Here is a 20,453-nt window from a genome sequence, read left to right on the forward strand (position 1 = left end):
GTTATTTTATTTTATGTAGCTTTTATGTTATTTTATCCCCATTATATATTTATATATATTTATTTATTTTATATTATTTATAAAGAAATTACTTTAAATGCTTTATTATAGTGAAACCTAACATATTTGCATTAGTGCTGAGAGGATTAGTTGGCTGGTCAGTGATTAAACATGCATAAATGTCAATTTATTAGTTAGTTTCAGCTTGTTTGTTTCTTTCTCAGCTTTGTATCACTGTAAAATTCATTTTTTTAGATTTTGGTGCAAAATGCAAACTTCACCTTGGGCTTTTGGAAACATTCGTTTTGTTTCTCCTGATTCACAAACTCGTAATTAATCTATTTATTGTAGACAGATAATAAACATAATCACATAATGCATCAATGATCTACATGACCCAACACACACAGAGGAGTGTTTTCTTTTCTTTCTTTTTTTTTTTGCAGACCTTTAAATAAACTAGTCCAGGGTTTAATTGCTGGCTTCTATCTTGCACGACAAGCTGGGAAACACGAGCAAGGTGGCACATGTGTAACTATGATGCAAGAGGATTTGACTTCTGGGAGGACACAATCTTCTTATTCACATTCGCTGTGTGTATGTGTGTGTCTGTCCCCCCTGACCCACTGTAATCCTGTGGTCTGCACTGTAATCCACACACACACACACACACGTTTGGGATGAGTCTGCCAAGAACACAAACTCAGGTCTAATGAGAGAGAGATTATAATCCATCGTGCACTGTTTGTAACCTTCATCGTGGTGACATGAAATATACAACAGGAGGAAGTCTTGTAAATACACATTCATGTTTATTCCCATTTACTATTTACATAACACTATAGATTATTAGACTTTTGACATAGACTCTTCATTTAAAACATTCATATTTTTTTCCACAATCCCTTTTTCTTGTCAAAAGAAAAGGTAATTCATATCCAATAGTAACAACTGTACAAAGACAGTCTGGTAGATACAATAATTCACTTAAAAACTGTTCGTATTTTAGTCGATGCAAATCATGTGACAACAAAAACAAGATTTCCCCATGTGATCATTTTTCTTTTTTACCCCCCACAGCGGAGTTGAGTGATCACAAATGACTAGAGCTTGTATGTACATGCACTAAAGTGCTAGTGTTCAAAAGGCATGCAAATATTTGACTGATATTTGTACAACTGCCTTCCAAATATGCATAAAGTTGTTCAGTTTGTTGTCACCCATCTTGTTCATGTTTACAGATCAACATTCACCCCAATGTAAAGATGAATGAGGACATTAGCGTCGGAAATGACATCATGCGTCTCTGCTTCAGACCCGATGAAGCAGAAGTAGTTTTTTTTGTTTTGTTGTTTGTTGTTGTTCCTCTGACTGAAACTAAAGAGAAAAAGCTTTGAAGGCTGGCAACAAATAAAAAGATGTTGTTATAAAAAAATAAAACAGCTTGAGCATGAACTGACGAACAACAGAACGTAAGAGACGTTTGTGTGAAAAAAATGTAAACAGATGAGAAAAGAATGGTGTAAACTTCACGTATATGCAACAGCAGATGTGTGGGAACTGTGGCTGTATTAAATTCATCCTGTATATACGCACATGTGGGGTGACGAGTAACTCAAGTGTGTGCAGGCACCTTTTATGGAAACGTAGTTCTTTGTGATATTACAGTACATTCCAGGTTCTTCTAAAAAGATGTTCTGGTGCCTCGATGGTCAGCTGGTGCTACTGGGTGGATGCCAACCCCCCATTCAGGCTCTTGTGAGTCTCTGTATATGAGGGGTTTCTGAGGTACTGGCTCTTTTTAGGCTGAGGTGGAGGAGGGTGGGTGGAGGTAGAGAGTGGCCTCATGCCGGTTCCTCGCCCTCCAAGATGGTCTTCCGATGTCCCGGCGGCGGAAAGGTGAACCTCCTCTTTGAGCCCTCGCTCCACCTTGGGGAGGACGATGGGGAGCGGGCGGCCCAGCGCGAGGGGGGTCTGCGGTTGGCCGGGCGGGCCGGTCTCAGGAAACAAGAGTCCAGGGGTGGAGCCACCGGAGAGCGAGGCAGGTCCTGCCAATGACAAGGAGCTGTCAGAGAGAGAGGAGAGCTAAGAGGGCTCTGCAGGAAACGGGACGTGAAGAAACATGAGTCAAAGAAAGAGAGCGAGGAGTGAGCAGATGGATAAATGATGATGTGCACAAATAAAAAGAAAAAATGTTAAACAGAAAATGATCTGCACCACAGACTGGTGTACACAGACAAAGTCATGAACAATAGTTCTGAGTTTTCTCTTTTCCACAATAAAGTTTGCAAAATTACATTACCTGCCTATTTATTTCACATCAGACTCACTGCTACACGTAAAGTCAGAAGAACAAAAAACATCTGCAGCTACGTTTAAATAAAACATATAGAATTGTTTATTGAATCCTAATATGTAGTTAGGGCCTGCCACATGTTAAAATAAAATACTTCAAATACTTCAAATGTGACCTAAGAATGTCACTTTCTATATCAAATTGACATAGATGAGTTATAAACTTTAAAAGTTTTGACATCGATATTGATAAATTGCTCAAAAGGCTTCATCAGAAATGCTTTAATGTAGATGAATGGCTACGTTATGCATTGACGAAGAAAAGTGTTTGTAATGTTCTTTACTCCTAATCACTTCACATCAACTGGGTGAACATAATGTGATTATTATTAAAATTCTTATTAAAGGCAGATCGTGCATCATTAGTTGGGTTGAGAAGTCCTGTATCAAAACCCATTGTTATTATTTAACTGTAAGTTGTGCACACAGGGTGAACACCCTTGAAAAAAGTTGTATTTCAATATGGGCCACACTTTTTCACTTTGCTGCATCAACCATGTTCCTCTGGCCTTTCTCCGAATTTATGAAGTTCAGATTCAGATTCGCAAAAACCAAATGGTCCACACCTGTTTTCACTATCAGTGAGATCATAAAACAACAAATCAAAACAACAGGAAGTAAAAGCTCTTCTTATACTATGTCATACTATAAAACACAGACAAGCTTGTGTCCAGTAATTTTTGCAACTTTTACTTTCTAGCTTGTGAATTGTGCTCACAGTAAGTTATATTTATGACAAGCTCTGATATTTTTTACTTGCAATTTATAATCTAAAAAAGTGTGATGATCAAACAAACATGGACGCCCCATGTCAACCAATGGTAATTCAAAGCTAATTCAACTCATTTAGGGATAAATTATCAATGCACAGTTTCACAACAAACATACAATGAAATCTATCTTGAGTTGTCAGATTACGTCAACAAGTCGTAAACGTGACAATCTTTCCATCTTGACCATCCATCACACTCGTCATGTAGCGTTAGTGACAAGAAAGAGCAACAACAACAGAATTCAGTCATGTGCAGCTTGAATCTGCACTTTTCTGTCAAGGTGGTATTAAATTATTAAAGAAGAGAAGTCTGGGGCTTCCCTGTCTAAGTCTTGACAACACCACTCGCCACTACTCTTCCACCCACAGTTTGCTGAAGGCCATGTGTCTGAGCCAGAAAACTACTGAAAGACGACTGAGACCAAAGTAGAACTTTTTGCCTGAATGAGAAGCATTACATCAAAATTCAGTCATTTGGCAGACACTTTCATCCACAGTGATTTGCAAGTGATGTACAAGGCAAGCAAAAGATCTAAGGAGAAGAACCTTAAAGTAAAGTGCACCAGGAAGAGTTGTGTCCGTTTCATGAGGCGTAAGTGCAAGAATTAACCTCGTTCACTGGCAGAGCACAGTGGATGGGAGGGATTATAGACCCGGATGAGGGAGTTTAGGTGGGTCTGTGCTGTTATGTTGTCCACAGCACTGCACTGCCACTGCATTAGGTTTGATGTTGACCATATAAGGACCTTCTATGAAACACGGTGGTGGCAGCGTAAGGATTTGGGCCTGCTTTGCTGCCTTTGGATCAACACAGTTTGTCATGAAGTTGAACAAGCAAGCAAAAGGTATCTATGTGTGAAGTGCAGCTCAACAGAAATTGGATCATGCTGCAAGGTAATGATCCTAAACACACTACTACACACTATATTATAGAATGGATGAGTCGAAATTCTGACTTTACACTGGACGACCTGAAGCAGGCAGGTCATTCAAGGATCCCTGAGTTTAAGCTGTTCTTTAAGGAAGAAAGGGCTAAAACCTAAACCTTATACTTTAGTTTTTTTCTCATTTGCTTAATTGGAGGGGATTCTTGAAGTTTCAGGACGTAGAAATAGAAATAGAGAAAATTCTAGTTCACAGGCACCACTGTATTGATAATGCATGATGAGAAATTTCCACACTGAATAATGCAAACACAGGGTTTTTTTTAATGTGGTTCAACACTGTGTATGCATAATTGTGCTGTGGTATGTACACAGATTAATGGATTTGAAGAGCGTTATGCATCTTTCCTATGGATGAAAATGAAAAAACGAGGAGAGAGAGATATAAGAAGAGAGAAAAGTGTGGGTGAGTTTCTTTCCCCATTTTAATGACGTCAGAGTGTGACTGGGTGAATGATCACAGAGGGACATCACACCACTGGCCTGATTTATAAATAGTCCATCTCCAGACATTACATTTCAGCTACAGGATGGGGGACATTGAGCCTGCAAAGGAACCGCCTAGTTCTGCTAAAAATACGCAACAGTCAGGCTGTGGTGGGGTGGGACGGTGAACTGAAGGAAAAATAAGTGAGATGGATGAATGCATGAATCAACCAGTGAGTGATGTGTTACACAACCTGCAGGACGTCCTCATGGCAGGAAAACAAGTCAAAGAGATGGATGAGCAACATCTACGCCAAATACATGTCTCCATCAATAGATAATTTGTTTATGAACCCGACTGACGGATCGTCTACACACAGGAAATACAGACAAGTCGTCGTTTGATTGGCGGCTTGTCGGTTAATAACAACAATTTCCTATTTGATCCTAATACATCAGATCACACAACAGCTCATGCCCCAGTAATGTGTACAGGAAGTCATCGTACAGAACCGCAAACAGCAACGAGAACAAATCCACATGAACCCTGACTTCTCAGTAAGAGTCGCTTTGGCTTTAAAGGAGAAATCCACCTTAAAACACTTTAAATGTACAAGTGAATTATAGAAACAGATTTACTGCTTTATTCTACTCTGACAGTAATTATTATTCTGGCTTTTTAAAATACGATAAATATCAGGTTTCAGCAAGAGTTTCCTTTTAGATTGAGCAGAAAGTTATAATACATTTTTTTAAGCATGTTTTTCGGCAGCCCTGAGAGCTCAGAGCACTGCAACTTAAGAAGAAAATATCGAAATAGACACAGCACAAGAAAATAAAGAAAGCGTCTGATAGCACTTTAATTTACAGCTCAGTAATAGTGTGGTAATGTTCACCAACTTGACACAGGTGCAGCATGAAAACAAAAAATCCTACAGCTACTGGAATCAACTCTCTGTTCGTGTATTGTTGGAAATTTGGTGAAGCTGTTTTCTTGATTTACTTGTGTTTTGTGTATTTACAGTGAGTTGAACTCTCAGGGCCCCAAACTATAAAAGTTTCTCTGTTAATTGTGAAATCCACCCACGCTCTTTCAAACTTCTTCGCTTTTGAAAAATAATTTTCACAGTAATATTTTTTTTTATGTTTGGACCAGTAGGATTGACAGCCCAATCTAAAAGCTTGCCTCTCAGTTGGCCACACTTTAGCAACCTGGTGATATTTAATTTCCCTCTCGGTTTTTTCAAAGGCATTTTGATAAATTCAGTCACTGAAGTGAGTGAAAACGAATTTTTATTACACAGTGAAAGTGGATTTTTCCTTTAAGCATGCAACATATAACCAAAATATTCAGTTACTTTCCACCAGAAATCACATATAATCCAGGCAGATGAGAGCGATGAGTGTTAGTGTTCAGGTCATCGTCGTTGGTTAATCTTTCGTTGTCTAGTTAGGGTGACAGGAAATGGTGAGGGGGAAAAGAGGAAAGAAAGCACTGTTTGGACAAATAAAGTGTCAAAAAAAAAAAAAAAAGAAAGAAAACATCACAAGAAATCAGCACGGTCCATCCAACTGCACACTTGACATAAAAACCTGCTAGAAACACAGTGTTAGAATAATCCAGATGTGGCTGTATGCAGCCAAAAAAGACACCAACCAACCTGCGCTGAGGAATGTGTGAAATGTCCAAAAAATGTGGACCAGTGAACGAGGTTTGAGTCACGTTCACTGGTCCATATTTTAGAATCAAGACACAGTCGGATGACTCTTTGAGTTAAGTTAACTGAGTTTGGGAGTTTGGACCATACCAGTGGTTTCACAGCAGCTATTCCATTACCAAAAGGTTAAAACTGATTTAGTTTCTTCTCTGTATGGTATGGTGATCAACTTGAAAAAACAAATTGAAAACTGCTTCAGACGCACGTCTCATTGTTCCCGTCACTAATTCAGTACAGAGAGCAGGAGCTGAACTGAAAAATGGTCTTTGCTCATTGGAAAACACCACACTGGAGACTTAAATACCAGAACCTTGTCTTTCTTTGTCAGAATACTGATAATAAAATATCTTCAATAATATTTTTACAGTCTGATAATAACTGTACCTCAAACATACTGAATTAAAACAAAACACACGTTCTATAGATTTTAGTCCTGATCATGTTGAGTCTCGTCAATCAGGAAGAATTTCAGTCAGAATGATTTTCATTTTATGTGCAGTTTGAGGAGGGTCATAACTCAAGATTAGTCCCTGAAAGATCAACAGTTGCTCTTGCATTAGGCCAGCAAAAGGCCCTCACATACAGTATTTGACCACATCCCTAGCTTCTATCCTCTCTCACATGGCTTTTCCCGTCATCGCTATACCAATGACACACGGCTCTGTCTGCCCTCTCGACTAAACGACTCTTTTAACTCAGTTTCAACTCAGGACAGTCCTTGTCTTCTTACTAAGACCTTTCATACGGTACAGTATCAGCAACAACTTGGTCTCTTCAATGGTTGTCCAAAAAAAGGAGATAATCATTAACGACCACATGCCATTAATCTCTCAAATGTGCAGATTCAATCACAACATCTGGAAGATAGGACTTCTTCTCCACTACTGCGATGCTCTACTAACAGGACTGCCAGCATGTGCAATAAATCCTCTCCAGATGATCCAAAACTGCAAAAGTAATCCATGCGCTGGCTTCCTGTGGCCTCTCACATCAGGTTCAAAGCTCTGACACTTGCCTGTTGAGTGGTCAACTGAGCAGTTTTTTACCTGTATCCAAAGCCAAAGAGGTCATAATTTGTCTCCTACTTGCTGTTTGATCTTCAATATCTGTTTTATTGTAGTTTAATTTTTAACGTCACTCTGTGTTTATGAGCACTACTTCATGAACCACCATGCGTGTGCCAGCTCAGACAGAGCTGCTACACCTGCTCTTACATCTCATGAAACATTAGCATTTCTGCCAAATGTAAATGCAACAAAATAATAAACTGTAGTAATCTTATCAGAGCGGTATCTAACCTGTTGTGGATGTCACAGCTTTAAACTGCTGTGATTTTAAACAGCAGTTTAAACTAAGCCAGAACAAACCATAATGTTTATTGTCCAGCATCTGTGGCTCCATATTTCTCTGTTTTCTGCACAAATGACTTATTTTGACATATATTTTTCACTACTTGTGCAGAACAGTGTTGCCTAGAAATCTAGAAATCCTAAAAGAAAAACTATGAAAATGTTATGCGCTTATGCGCTGACTAGTGTATAAACCACGAGAGTATGAGATTTAAATGTCCACTGAGGTTTCCACCCCACTGAAGACAGCCAACAATGCAGATGAAAACATCAGCTACATGTGGACCACTGAAGAGTCTTTAATATTCCTCAAATCAGTTAATAAAACATACTAAATACCATTTCCCACTTAATTTTCATTCACTTGGAGCTTCACCTTCTTCTTGAGGATTAAATTGCACCTGTCTTCTGCTGGTTTTCTGTCTGGTTTTCTGAAATTGGTCTAAAGTTTGAAATACAACTTCGTAACCAGAAGCTCTAATTGATTTAATATTTCATGCAAGTCTTTTAAAGCTGATTATCATACCATATAGATCTAATAATCTAAAATATATGGCATGGTATTTGAACAGTATGTGTAATTTATGGTTAATGACTATAACATGCAAAAACACTAATATGGTCCTTTAAAAAAAAAAACAGATGATCTACACCAAATAAACTGAGCATGCACGCATTAACACCAAGAAAACAGATGCATGGGCGTCGCACAACTTTTGACACCACTCCGATGGCTTCACACACTGTCACTCTGCTGTCCTGTGAAGCATGCATTAATGAACAGGGTGAGAAGGGGAAGGTCTGCTGGGTGTGAGGTGAGAGGTCCGTGTAGCGGGTGAACCCACCGCCAAAGGTCGTAGAGGAAGAGGAACTTACATCACGGAGACAAGCAGAGTTAGAGTCCCCAAGGAGTTGTTAGTATGACAGTGTGGTTCTGGATCAGAGCACAGTGGACAGGGAGCAGGAGGGAGAGATAAAGCCCAGAGGGGAGGAGAGAGGGGGGAGGAGATAGAGCGGGAAATGTTAATTGGTAAAACCGGGCAAAGAGGAAGAGGAGATACATGATAAGTCTGGCATATCACAGGCAGACAGGTTGACCAGGAGACATGAGGAGGCTGATGTCAGCCTGCAGACCACAAAGAGAGCAGTAAACACACACCCATTCACTTGAGACCTGGAAAAAAAGTGAAGCTGACCTTGGTGTAGATACACACAGGCTGGTCTGGTACTAGTGGAAATCATCTGATATCAGGAACATGGCAAAAAACTTCAAAATCGGATAATATGACCGATACCTCTTGTTATTTAATTTCTACCTGCAGCATTCGCTTTAATGCTTCTAGTTAAATTTGGTCGCGGCAGTAATTCTGCAACTCAACGTGCACCTTGATTTACCAGGTTTTTCATCATTCACCCGAGGGCTGAGGCGATCTGTCAGTTTATCAGATTAAGAGACTAAATGATTTAAAGAGTGTGCAATTAATCTACCATTGCATTCCCGTAACACAGTATAAAAATAAAGTCAATGCAGCAGAACTTTTTACTTCCTTGTGTCAAAATCTAGTGCCTACGTTACCCACAATGCAACTGCACCACCAGTAGTAATGAAGTAGTGTAGTGTGCTACAGAGGTTGGTAACCTCATTTCTGTCTTATAACTCCTGAGATCACTTCATGAGACGTAGACTCCACTAGTATCCATAATAGCACACATCAGATTGTTCTGCAGATCAGTGAACACAGGCTTGATGCTAGTGGACATTTTAATCAGCATGTGTGGGATTGTGTTGCTTAGTGTATATGCAATGGTTTTAAATACATAGTATGTGTGGAGTGGATTGTTTTAATGTACAGCTTGACCTACATTTCTGTAGTGTTAATCTGTCCTCGGAGAGCCAAATGTGAGGCACACACAGTACACCGAATCCATTTCTCCTTCTAGTTCATCATTTACACATCACCAGAAAGATGGTTGCATGACTGTCGTTTATTTTTATCACAGGTCAGCTGAATGGGTGGTGAAAAAAGGCCCGACCGAAGTGCCACAGCGCCCATTTGACTAAATAAACTTTGCACTTTTCTTAGTTTGATTTGCTTAAGAGAATTAAATCCCTTTCAAAAACTGGACCCACTAGTTTAAGAATGAAATACAGATGACAGGTAATAATTAATCATGCAGTTTTGCAGCTACAGTCTCACTTCAATCATAACTGTGAGATCATTCATTTCACTTTTATAAGACATATGATCATAACTCGGTCAGGCCTTGGTCATAATTAAAGCCCAAGAATAAAAGCCAAACTGTATTAAAGTCACTACAGAGAAGAGGAAAATACAGAAGAAGAAACGTTTAAGAGTGTCTATATACAGAGCTGGAGGAGAGTGTAGTGTTACTGAGGAAGGTTTTAACTTTACCATTGCATCAGTCAGTGCTTTCGATCTGAGAAAAAAGCATGAAGATTTCAGTGAACGTGCACAATTTAATGCAGCTGATTACTTGATTAGCTTTTCTTGTTTGTCTTGAACCATTACAAGGAAAATCCAAGGCAGTCATAAATATCAATGTGTCATAAAACATGGGCCCCAGATCAAGTGAATGATGAAGCGATGAATCCAGTGAGGCTGCATATTTACCTCCATACATCCAGACTGTCCTCTGTCCGAGTCGCCCTGCCTGCTGTTGTCTCTGCTGTGGCTGCTCTGTCCTCCTGCCTGCAGCCTCTTCTCCTCTCTAAAGTTCTGCTCCTGCAGCTTCTTGTTGAGGATGCGCGCTGCGTTTTCAGCCAGCGTGTAGCCCGGCGGGGCCGACAGGTCCTGCCGAATGCTGACCACCTCTGGGTTTTTATCCCCCTGGGTCTCCACTATCAGCTGCACAGGGCTCGGAGACCGCCCTCGAGCAGTCCGCAAACACTCCTGCATGTTCCTGGGGTCTGTGCTGAGAGCCCCGTGGGCAGGGCTGGGCTCGGCGGTGGCGGGTGGGGTGGGACGTGAGCGAATGGGGGACTTGTTGAACTTCTGCATGGGGTCGTAGACCACTGGGGTGTGGTCAATGATGTTGAAGAGGCTGGAGAGGCCATCGTTGATGGTGGTGTGGACAGGGCTGTCTCGAGTGGTGGTGGAGCGAGCCCACGCAGACTCATTGTTGCCCTTCTGGGGCGTGGTGGGGGTGGGGGCACGGTTGGTATTAGGTAGCTCCGTCTTGTTGGATGTGGACAGTTTGCGCTGAAGTTTGGGTGAGCCGTACTTTGGAGAGCAGCAGGGCCGCTCAAACTTACTCTGGACGACAGGAGAGTACTGCACCTTTCTCAGGCTGCGTGACGGGGAAGAGATGGGCGTCCCGCCACCTTTAGGGGTGAGGCAGCGGTGGGGGCTGCTGGTCAGGTTCCTCAGCAAGTCTGTCTGCAGGCCCACGCTGATGGTCTGGGTGGTCTGAGTGCCCCGCGTGGTGAATCCATTCGTCTGGCAGGCGGTGTCCCGGACGACAGGCCCTGGAGGAGAGCGGATGGCGTTCCTCACAGAGATAGCCACCTCCTTCATGTCGTCACTCATGTTCCTGGAGAGCTGAAGCTCCAGAGAGGAGGCATAGCCCACTGTGGGGCAGATAGGAGATTGACTAGGAGAAGTCCTCAGTCCCCCACCCTCCAGAAGCCCACATGGCCACCTCCCACTGCTGAACACCTCATCTGGCCCACTGGGCCCCACCCCAGCCTCACCTCCACCCCTGCCTTTGGTCCCCTTGGCATATAGGAAGTCAGAGTCTTGGGCAGCGGCGCGCTCGGCAACCCCAGGCCTGGTGGGGCTGTGGATGATGTGCAGCCCGTAATGCTCCACTCCCACCCCTGCCTCCCCTGCTGCATTGCCCCTCAGCGGGGACTTGTGGCAGTGCTCAGGGCTGCTCAGGGTGCTGGTGGTCAGGGTGGCACTGGTGGTGAGGAACCAGGAGGCTGGCTGGAATGAATCAGGAATGGGCTCCCCTGCCCGGGCCTCTGAGGTTTTGTCTGTCCACACTTCCCGAACAGGACCCGGGCAAGAGCTGGATGATGGGAAGTCCCAGCCCTTATTGTTAAACTCCTCAATGTACTTGAGGTCGTCTGGGGACAAAGGTGGGGTGACGTCGTCTTGGCCCTGGTCACCGTGGCGAGTCTTATCGGGGAGGAAGGGTGAGCTGTCCATTAACCGCTGAAAGTCGCTCATGGAGCAAACGGACTTGGCTCTGGACAAAACACACACACCAACAGATCATCAATATGAACTTCAGCTGATCATCTAATGCTACTGCAACACATCCAACCTCAATCATGATCTTTCACTGCAGAAAGAAAAGTAGGTGGGATCACTTTTCTGCCACAAGACAAACTCTCACAGAAAAATCCCCAAGGGAAAACCCTCTGTCACTTCTAGCAACATTTAATAGAATCAGGAGCTATTCCCCTGAGGGGCCAGTGAGGATGTATGAGCAGGAGGCTGTATAATACCCAGCTCTTAGTGATGCATTTATTATTGACATCTATTCAAATGCAACACTTTTTAAAGAGTGGTTTTCCTGTTTAAACATTCTCGTGTTGAAGCACACAGGTTACCTGAGCAGACTCCCGCCGCCCATCTCGTCCTCTGGGTACACAGGAGCTTCTCTCTCTGAAATCTCATTCAGGGCCTAAAACACAGTTTATAGAGCGTGCACTGTAAAATAATGATCATTCAAAAACAAGAGAATCTCTAAGACGACATCAAATTATGATCACATTATGAAAACTGTTAAAAAAGTGAATCATTTACATTAACTACTGCTGCTACTGTTTAGATTTTAATTTGTCCTTGTTGTGCAACATACCGGTTATGTTGCTGCATTAACAAAGGTCGGGACTTGATTAAAGTGCATGTTACCTCCTTCATGCAGGGGAACCTCTTCTCACTCTCCAGTCTGGAGGGTGCAGGGACCTCCAGTCCACTCAGGGGGTCCAGCGAGAGTGCGTCCAGGAACAGGTTTTCTGTTGGACATTTCAGCCTCATTGCAGCCCCCTGCCCCTCCAGCATGGCCTCGGAGTCTGAGTGGGAGCGAGTCGGGGGAGCCGGGATGGAAGGGGTGGACGTACAGGGGGAGCGTGGCGAGCGAGGCGACCGGGGGACGTGGCAGGGACTGTCCTGAGGTGAGAACACGCCTCTGTGGCCTGAGCTGCCGTCTTTGACATCGATGCCTTCGCCACGGTGGGTGTTCAGCTCTCTCTGCATCTTCATGAAGACAAATGGAGGAACATGTGAAATGATCAGTCAGAGTTTACTGTTCGCTTACACTGACACTTGGACCAGCCAGCAAACACACATTCACCTCAAGCTTTGACTATATGTAACATGGGCACCCAACTACATGGTACTACTACAACTACATCTGACGTATACATCTATTTGCAAAAAGCTTCTGTTGGCATAAGGTCGTGGTATAAGCGCACAACTTATCCTTACGTATTCCTCAACTCCGAGTCAACATTCTGCATCATTTGAGGTATTAATACGTCGCTCCGGGCTTGATGTTGAAGGAGAACAGTCCCATTACTCATTCATTTTCAACCTGTCAGTCTTAACGGTTCAGTTGGTGACCTGTGCTTTATAGTGTGCTGCAACACTGCTGAATAATGCATCTCTACATCCTGCTCAGTCTCAATTCAGCGGCGCATCAGCATTTTTTTTTCTCATCTGAGCTGGTAAACGTGGGCTGTATTCAGAGCATATTCCTGTCCCTGCTTTATATGTTCATATGCTCACACTCATATATACTAGCGCATGTTCCTGTTTCCTGCACATCAGACATACATGAGGTGAGACGCTGCAGTTAGTCTAATTAAATCTCACAGAGCACATCAAGAATTCAATAATCCTCAGTATTTACTGTAACTTGCCTTAACAATTTTAAACTACCAAACAACTGAAGATTATCACCTTGGGTGCTTGGTCACAGTTTCTCTCTCATGTCTATTTAAAGAAACACACTCAAACCCAAATACAATGCTGTTAATTAGACATAAGATAGATTTACATAAGAATGTCTGCAGTTTTAGTGGGTATTGTTTTACCTTTTCCAACATTTTCAATAAATCCTTGAATTAATAATTGATCATGACAATAATTTTTAGTTGGAGCCCTAAACCGAAATATTTGAGAAGCTGTAACTGTAATATTTAGTATTTTTGCTTGATAAATGGTTTAAGTTTCATTGATTAACATCAGCTTTTACGAGGGAAGTTTGTTCTTGACCTTGAAAGAAGTAGTTGACAAAACATCTCTCATCTCAAGGCTCATTTATTTCCAGAGCTTTCCATCGTTTTACTCCGTTTTCAGCAGGTGGAGTTTGCAAATGCTAAACCTTTCAGTTTTCTAAGTACTTTCGTGACCTCTTATCCATCTCCTCAAAAGCTGGGACGGAAGCTCATTCTTAATCTTTTAAATACATTTGTGAAGAGGTTCAAGACAAGTTACTAAATGGACCAGGTGCTTAAATAGTTTTCTTAACTTTTCTTTCTAAGATCGAGAATAAACTCTATTTTTACACCAAAAAGTTGAAGAAGTTTTCTTTCCTTACCTTCTCCATTTTGCGGTGGAGCTCCCTCATACTGCCGTCCCACTCCTGACGCTCCCGATCGAAGTGCTCCAGGAGCTCGGCCCTCTCACGGCCCCACCTCTTCTCTCCGTGCTGCAGCTTCCAGTGGAGGTCCAGGGAGGTGCTGTGGCTCTCGGCGAGCAGACGTCGGTGCTCTTCGCGCTCCTGTTTCAAAGCCCACTCGGGGTCTCCGGTCGGTTCCCCTTCACCTCCCTGAGCTTCGCCTCGCACCTGGCTTCTCACCTCCAACTGTCCACGGAGCAAAGACACAGGGATGTTGTTGATTAGTCATCTTTACAAAGAGATTACATGAAGATATAATAATAAAAAAACAACAGCAACACTTAAAAAGGGGAAGACAACAAGAAGAAACAGTAGTTTTATCAAACACACCCATCTTACTTTACAACGGCTTCACACTCAGTGTTTTTTCAGGATCGATTCAGAGCAGTGTTTTGTTGTGTGGTACAACAAATAGCCTACAGATCACAATAAATAAAAAGTGACAGATATTTAAAACTATTCCAACTGAAGCAAAACATAAAGCAAATATAAAGGACTTGTATGTCGACAGAGATGCTGTATCAACGAGAGCGAGAGCTGCTCTCCCAAAATTTATATTTCAAACCACACTTAGGTGCAGGGACATGAACCGAGGATTCACATGTACTGCAGAAATCTTCAAAGCTGCAGAACGACAAGAGGGAAGCCGCTCTGGAAGTTTCTCTCCTTTCTAGGCTGAGAACAGAGCTTTGTAATCTTCAGTCGGGCTTTGATCCCACAGCATAATGGTACAAACCAGAGTCTGCAGCAGTGAAGCTGCGTGAAGAGCAAGTCAAGGCTGCCTTCAAACATCAGCTTACATAACTCCCATTCACAAATCTAGTTTTGTATTGTATTGTCTGATTACATCCTGGGGAGGACGACATGTACAGCAACAGCTGCTGACTGAATGCCAAGAGCTGAGATGTAATTACATTATAAATAATGTAATGCATGTAATAATGTAATAATCAAATAAAAATTTAAGGCATATTTCTGAAGTCTTAACGAAGCAGAGCAAGAAAAGAATTCAACATGGTGTTATAAAGGGAAACTAAATAATTTAGTTCTTACCGAGGCCCTCAGCGACCTCTGCTCTGTCGACGGATATGAACCATGTAAAAGCTGCACGGATTATAAAAGCACGAGCGTTAAAGAGATAATCTTCCTCCTATAATTCAAACCTCTTAATTGGCTCCCAAAGCTGCAGTTGCCTTCTTATCAGATAAAGATAAAAAGTGCTGTGACACTGTAGGTTTCAAATTCTCTCATTTTGGAATAAAACACAAATGCAGAAATGTTCAATTAAGTCATTATATTTGTCTTTATAAATTGAATTCTTTGGATTTGTTTGTCACATGTGACACGGATTAAGACATTAATGACCCTCATGAGTTGATGGGAACTAAAATGATCATTGAAAAAGCAAAAAGAGGTGTTTTTCTTTTGCTTGTTACCGGTTTTCCCTGCGAGGCATTTCGTCCAGGGAAGAGGCAACATGTTTACTGTCGACTTGCATGCACCACTAGTTTTCTACACCAGATTGTGTTCTGTCCCTTTAAAGGTGGGCACTGAGACGCCATCTGTACCTGGGAGACCTGGCACTTCATCTCTGCCCACTTGACCTCCCAGGCGGCTTTGTCATTGGCGTAGGACTGCTGCATTTGGCGTCGTCGTGTCTCCTCCTCCCGCAGCTCCTCTCGAAACTCCTCCAGCAGCGTCCGCAGGGCCTGCAGCACCCGACGGTTCTCACCAAACTGCACAAAGAGAATTGAGACAAATCAACAAACACACATGTAGGAGAGGTTAATCTACTAAGGTGTGTGCACACAGCATGTAGTGGACTCGTCCTTTAGTTCAGTTGTTGTGTCCTTTGTTTTACTTTAAAGCACTCTGAGGTGAACCTGGTGTGTTTATAAATCATTTGGACTTGAACTTTTCCATCGTGTTTACCATCTGTCTCTTGCTCTGCTTGTCCTTTCCCATCTGTCCTTTCTTGAGTCCCAGCAGTAAAGACGGGTGTAAATACAAGACTGCATTAAAACACCTTATTAACTAATCAACAGAAATCAAATGAACTCCTCAGTAATGCTGTGATTAAAGTTACAACAAAACTCTATTGGACAACTACAATCTCAAATTATTTTGGTGATTTGAAAAGGTTTAAATAATCATATCTAGGATCTAGATGTGGATTTATTCACATTGAAAAGAAAGGGATGTGTGGGAGTGTCTGCACAAAGCGGCTGTTCGCCTCTGGTGCTGTTGCAGAGACAATTCCTCAGGTCTGCAAGAGGCAGTGAAGCCCGAAGGAGTTTGTGAGTAATACATCATTTGAGGGCATCACTACACTGCCGCTGGCTATTTTTCTTTTAACAAGGGCGACTACACGACACCGTACTGTTCTTTTAAAGATCTGCTGTTGAGAATCTGAACAAACATGATATAGTGTGACCATCACGGCTATAGATATTCAAAGTGGAATTTAATTAGCAATTGTGTAGTGATAGATGTGATAAATGCACTAAACTAATAAATGCATTAAATGATGTAACTTGCTTTTTCAAAAACTGGACTGCATGCCTTTATGTTCAGGTAGAAGTAACAAGCATCACGTCAGTGGCAACCAAGGTGGTGAGAACCTAAGCACTTGAACAGTATCAGACATCGACAGGCCCAGGAGATTAATCAGGATTTCTACGTCAACTATCTGCCAACGTGTAAAATTCCCTCCAAGTCTTCACTGAAAACTTTCAGTGACCTCTTTACAGTTTAAGACATTATTATCTCACTTCAGCTGCAGGAGTTATGATCTATACTTGCTCTGCTCTCTGCTGCAGTAGTCATGTGTGCAAATGCTTACTACAGCGAGTCTGCATTTTCTGCTCTCATGCATAAAGCTTAATATAGTCTATTGGGCATGCTTGTTAACAATGTCAGGCTACTGTATAAACCATTTTACGATGTTGGGGAAAAATCAAAACCCGATACAAAGTAGAGCACTTAGGGCTGTTTAATAATGTATCCCACTGAAAATGCTTCCATTCTTCCTTTACTTTAACGGGCAGCGAAGTGTTCGACAGAGGTACAGACCTAAACACACACACGCGATAATATGTGTGATAAGATCATTTGTCTCCTTCGAATGTAACTGAGAGTCTGTGTTCTTGTTTCAACAGTTCGCATAAAACTGGGTGCAACCAAAATAATTACTGCCTCTAGTCTAAATAGATATCTGGGTCAAAATTCTCATCTGCATACGATGCCAAAACAGCTCCAATGATCAGCTGCCAAACGTTCATTTGTGCAGAATGAAAATGAAGCAGAAAAATAATTAAAGGCCGAATCGATGTCCAAACTCATGCACCTGTTTCATAAAAAAAACATTGCTGTTAGAGAATCATATTTTAAAGAGTGTGTATGTTTTAATCAGATTTTTGAAACAAGTCCGTACGTAGTCCATGATTGAAATGATAAGATGGATGGGTGGATAAGATGGATTTGTGTAAATCTATTTATCTATATATTAATGTTACCATAATTAATGCTTAAGATACCGCATGTGTTCAATCCCAGATTTGGTTTTTGATGCTGAGTTGCTGTGTATGTATATATGGAGCAGAGCTGGATTAGTTTCTCTGCCTGCACTGAGCTACTGCAGATGAGGAGATTTGACATCACTGTTGTCACTGTAAATAAAAACACAGCAACGTGATGCATTACTAGCTTTTTTTATGCTGTTGGAAAACTGTGGACAGGACCTTTAAAATCACATGGACCCTCCCTCTCACTTCTGCTGTGCTTTAGTTTTCAGTTCCGTTGAATTAATCTACATGATGGTTTATAGATCACAACAAGCCTGACAGGAAGAGAAAGCGTCTTCAAAGTCACCTGCACATCAGTGAAGGTGGAGCGGGTAATTGAGTACCTGTCTTTGATGCTGCAGGTGTCGATCAGGTGATGACAGAGGAATGATTGGCCCGGGGTCTGGGACATCCCCTGGAGTTTGTGGTAAACACAGCCTGTCATCTCGGTCGGACTCGCCCTCCGACTGCTCCATTATCACTCCCAACTCTGGGATGCCTTCCAACTTCTCAAACTGGAACAGATGATGGAGCCTTGAAAAGCCGTGCACTCATTTTTATCCATGTACCAACACAGTTGGTGAACTAATCCCAGAATGCAACGGGTACGTGGCAGAGTACAGTTCAGTACAGAGAGACCAGTAACATTCACAATCAGACCTGAAGCACATATTTAGTTTTTATAAATGCTGCCATATCAGACAGTGGTTCCTATGTTGTGTATCACAGCATTAACTGCGAAGCTGGAAGTATTTAGTTTAGCACAAACAGAAGGAACGGGTGGTAAAACATGAAACTCACAAATTACAGGTTTAATCAACCAGAAGCCAGAGGAGATAACAGACAACAGAAAGTGGAGCTTCGATCGGTGAATCAACGAGCCAAAGAACAAATGGAGAAGCTCAATCAGCCGGGCAGCAGAGTTAACCCGACTATCAATCAGTCCTGCAGTGGTAACCGCATCCTGGGGGGACGTGGGCACCTGAAAGTGGTGCAGGACTCTAAGTGTCACCTGTTGACCAGTTCATCTCAAATACTAGACAAAAACCCCAACCTGGTGTTTGTGTAGCCTGAGACTGCATCATCGACAGGTAGACAGCACTTCACATTACATCTTATAAAACAATCATACAGTTCCACCCCTCAGTAAAACCCGACATTATATTTGATACTTGTCATTATTTGTTAATGTCAAATTCAAAGTCTATGGAATGAATATATCAATTAGAACAGAACAACACTCTGGCAGAAATGATGTCTTATTTTTCATCTCTGTTCTCTGTTTGTGCCACATTTGAATAAAGTTCTGATGCCTGTTATTAAAAGAAAGAATATTAGACACAGAACTACACTGAAAACTGTCCCGTCCACTCACCTCTGGATGCACCGTCCCCTCTCCAGCGTCGTCCTTGCAGCCGAGCCTCCAGTGCATAAGGATCCACCTGAGTTTCATGTAGAAGATGATGGTGTTGCGTCTGAACATGCGAATTTCCTGCTGCAGCACCGCTCTCTCCTGAGCCCAGGGAACCTCGTGGCTCTGGAGTCCCTGCAGCTCCAGACGTCCACGCTGGGCCTGGACCTCCAGACGCAAACGCTCATCCTCCTGCACGAGAAAACATTGGAGAAGAAACAGAGAAAGACGCTGGACAAATGCACTTTTTAATAATTTGTGGTGTATGTCACAGTCATCCCTTTTGTGTTTGAGAGAAGCTAACATGATATTTGTTCTCCATTTCTTAACGTAATTAGATTTTATTACAAAAAAAATTAATGGTGTTTTGAATCTGATCTGATCTGATGTTGATGTGAATGACGTCACCTTGAGATGCTACAAGAACAAAAACTGGGGTTTTATGGAAACTGCATGAGTCAAACTGATCACTGTCATTTTTATTCCTGTCTGAAGCAAAATGCAAACACGAATATTAAAGCTGAAATCCAAAAACGTTCCGCCCAAGTGGTGGTCTTAATTAAAGTTCTGTTTAAACTTCAGCAAAGACAGCAGAACAAGTGAGGTGTGATACTGCTGGGCTCGTTTATGTTAATAATCTAAAGACACTCTGACATTATTATACCTGAGGCAGAGAAACGACAGCGTCCCGCTCCTCTGTCGCCGCTCTCAGCCTCCGTTCGAGATCCAGGCGAAACTGGATGCACAGAGCACAGTTACTTTACCAGCTCTCTGGATAAGTTATATCACACATTGATAGCTCACTCTTAATCTATTTTATGTCTCCGATTCAAACTCAAAATAAAGTGTCCGCGAAAAAAGCTACAACTGCAAGTCTGGTTCTGTCTTTGGGAAGCAAAAGGGAACAACATTGTTCTACCAGTAAAACCAACAACATGTTATATTCCAGATATTAAATTAGCTACAGGCTGAATTGCTGTAAGTTGTTTATCTCCCAAAGATGCATCATTTAACAAATACATCAGGTTTGAAATTCAGGTGTGGAGCAGGAGCGATGAGATGTTTTTATGTTTATGGTTTTGAATGTAATGATCCGACTTGACAGTTTTCACTCTGCAGCAGTTTGTAAAGTGATTTCTGTTCTCTGTCTTGCGTGCTGGGCCTTTACTGAACCCAGCAACAGTAAGTTGAGCTGTTCAGTGTGTGCTGACCCTGGATCACCTCCCTGTCAGCCCAATGTCAAATGCAAATCACACAGGCC

The 20,453-nt window shown here is 42.2% G+C and overlaps 1 protein-coding gene across 7 annotated transcripts in view; it reads right to left on the reverse strand.

Moving 5' to 3' along the window:
* Positions 1 to 790: 790 nt before the first annotated feature.
* The window catches only part of LOC113171613 (microtubule cross-linking factor 1), a 49,177-nt gene continuing 29,514 nt past the window's right edge, over positions 791 to 20,453 (reverse strand). For 2 of the 7 annotated variants that reach the window (XM_026374085.2, XM_026374087.2), the window contains 9 exons: positions 19,857 to 19,928; positions 19,157 to 19,384; positions 18,126 to 18,296; positions 15,787 to 15,954; positions 14,138 to 14,404; positions 12,448 to 12,792; positions 12,144 to 12,217; positions 10,198 to 11,776; positions 791 to 2,048 (listed from right to left, as the gene is read on the reverse strand). In XM_026374085.2, coding sequence (XP_026229870.1) covers positions 1,845 to 2,048; positions 10,198 to 11,776; positions 12,144 to 12,217; positions 12,448 to 12,792; positions 14,138 to 14,404; positions 15,787 to 15,954; positions 18,126 to 18,296; positions 19,157 to 19,384; positions 19,857 to 19,928 — 3,108 coding nt within the window. In that variant the 3' untranslated portion in view covers positions 791 to 1,844. Of the gene's footprint in view, positions 2,049 to 8,440; positions 8,499 to 9,978; positions 10,004 to 10,197; positions 11,777 to 12,143; positions 12,218 to 12,447; positions 12,793 to 14,137; positions 14,405 to 15,786; positions 15,955 to 18,125; positions 18,297 to 19,156; positions 19,385 to 19,856; positions 19,929 to 20,453 lie in introns of all 7 variants that reach the window. The other 5 variants (XM_026374091.2, XM_026374086.2, XR_003299719.2 and 2 more) reach the window with 4 other exon arrangements.

Source organism: Anabas testudineus, chromosome 17, assembly GCF_900324465.2.
Source record: "Anabas testudineus chromosome 17, fAnaTes1.2, whole genome shotgun sequence".
Lineage (NCBI taxonomy): Eukaryota > Metazoa > Chordata > Actinopteri > Anabantiformes > Anabantidae > Anabas > Anabas testudineus.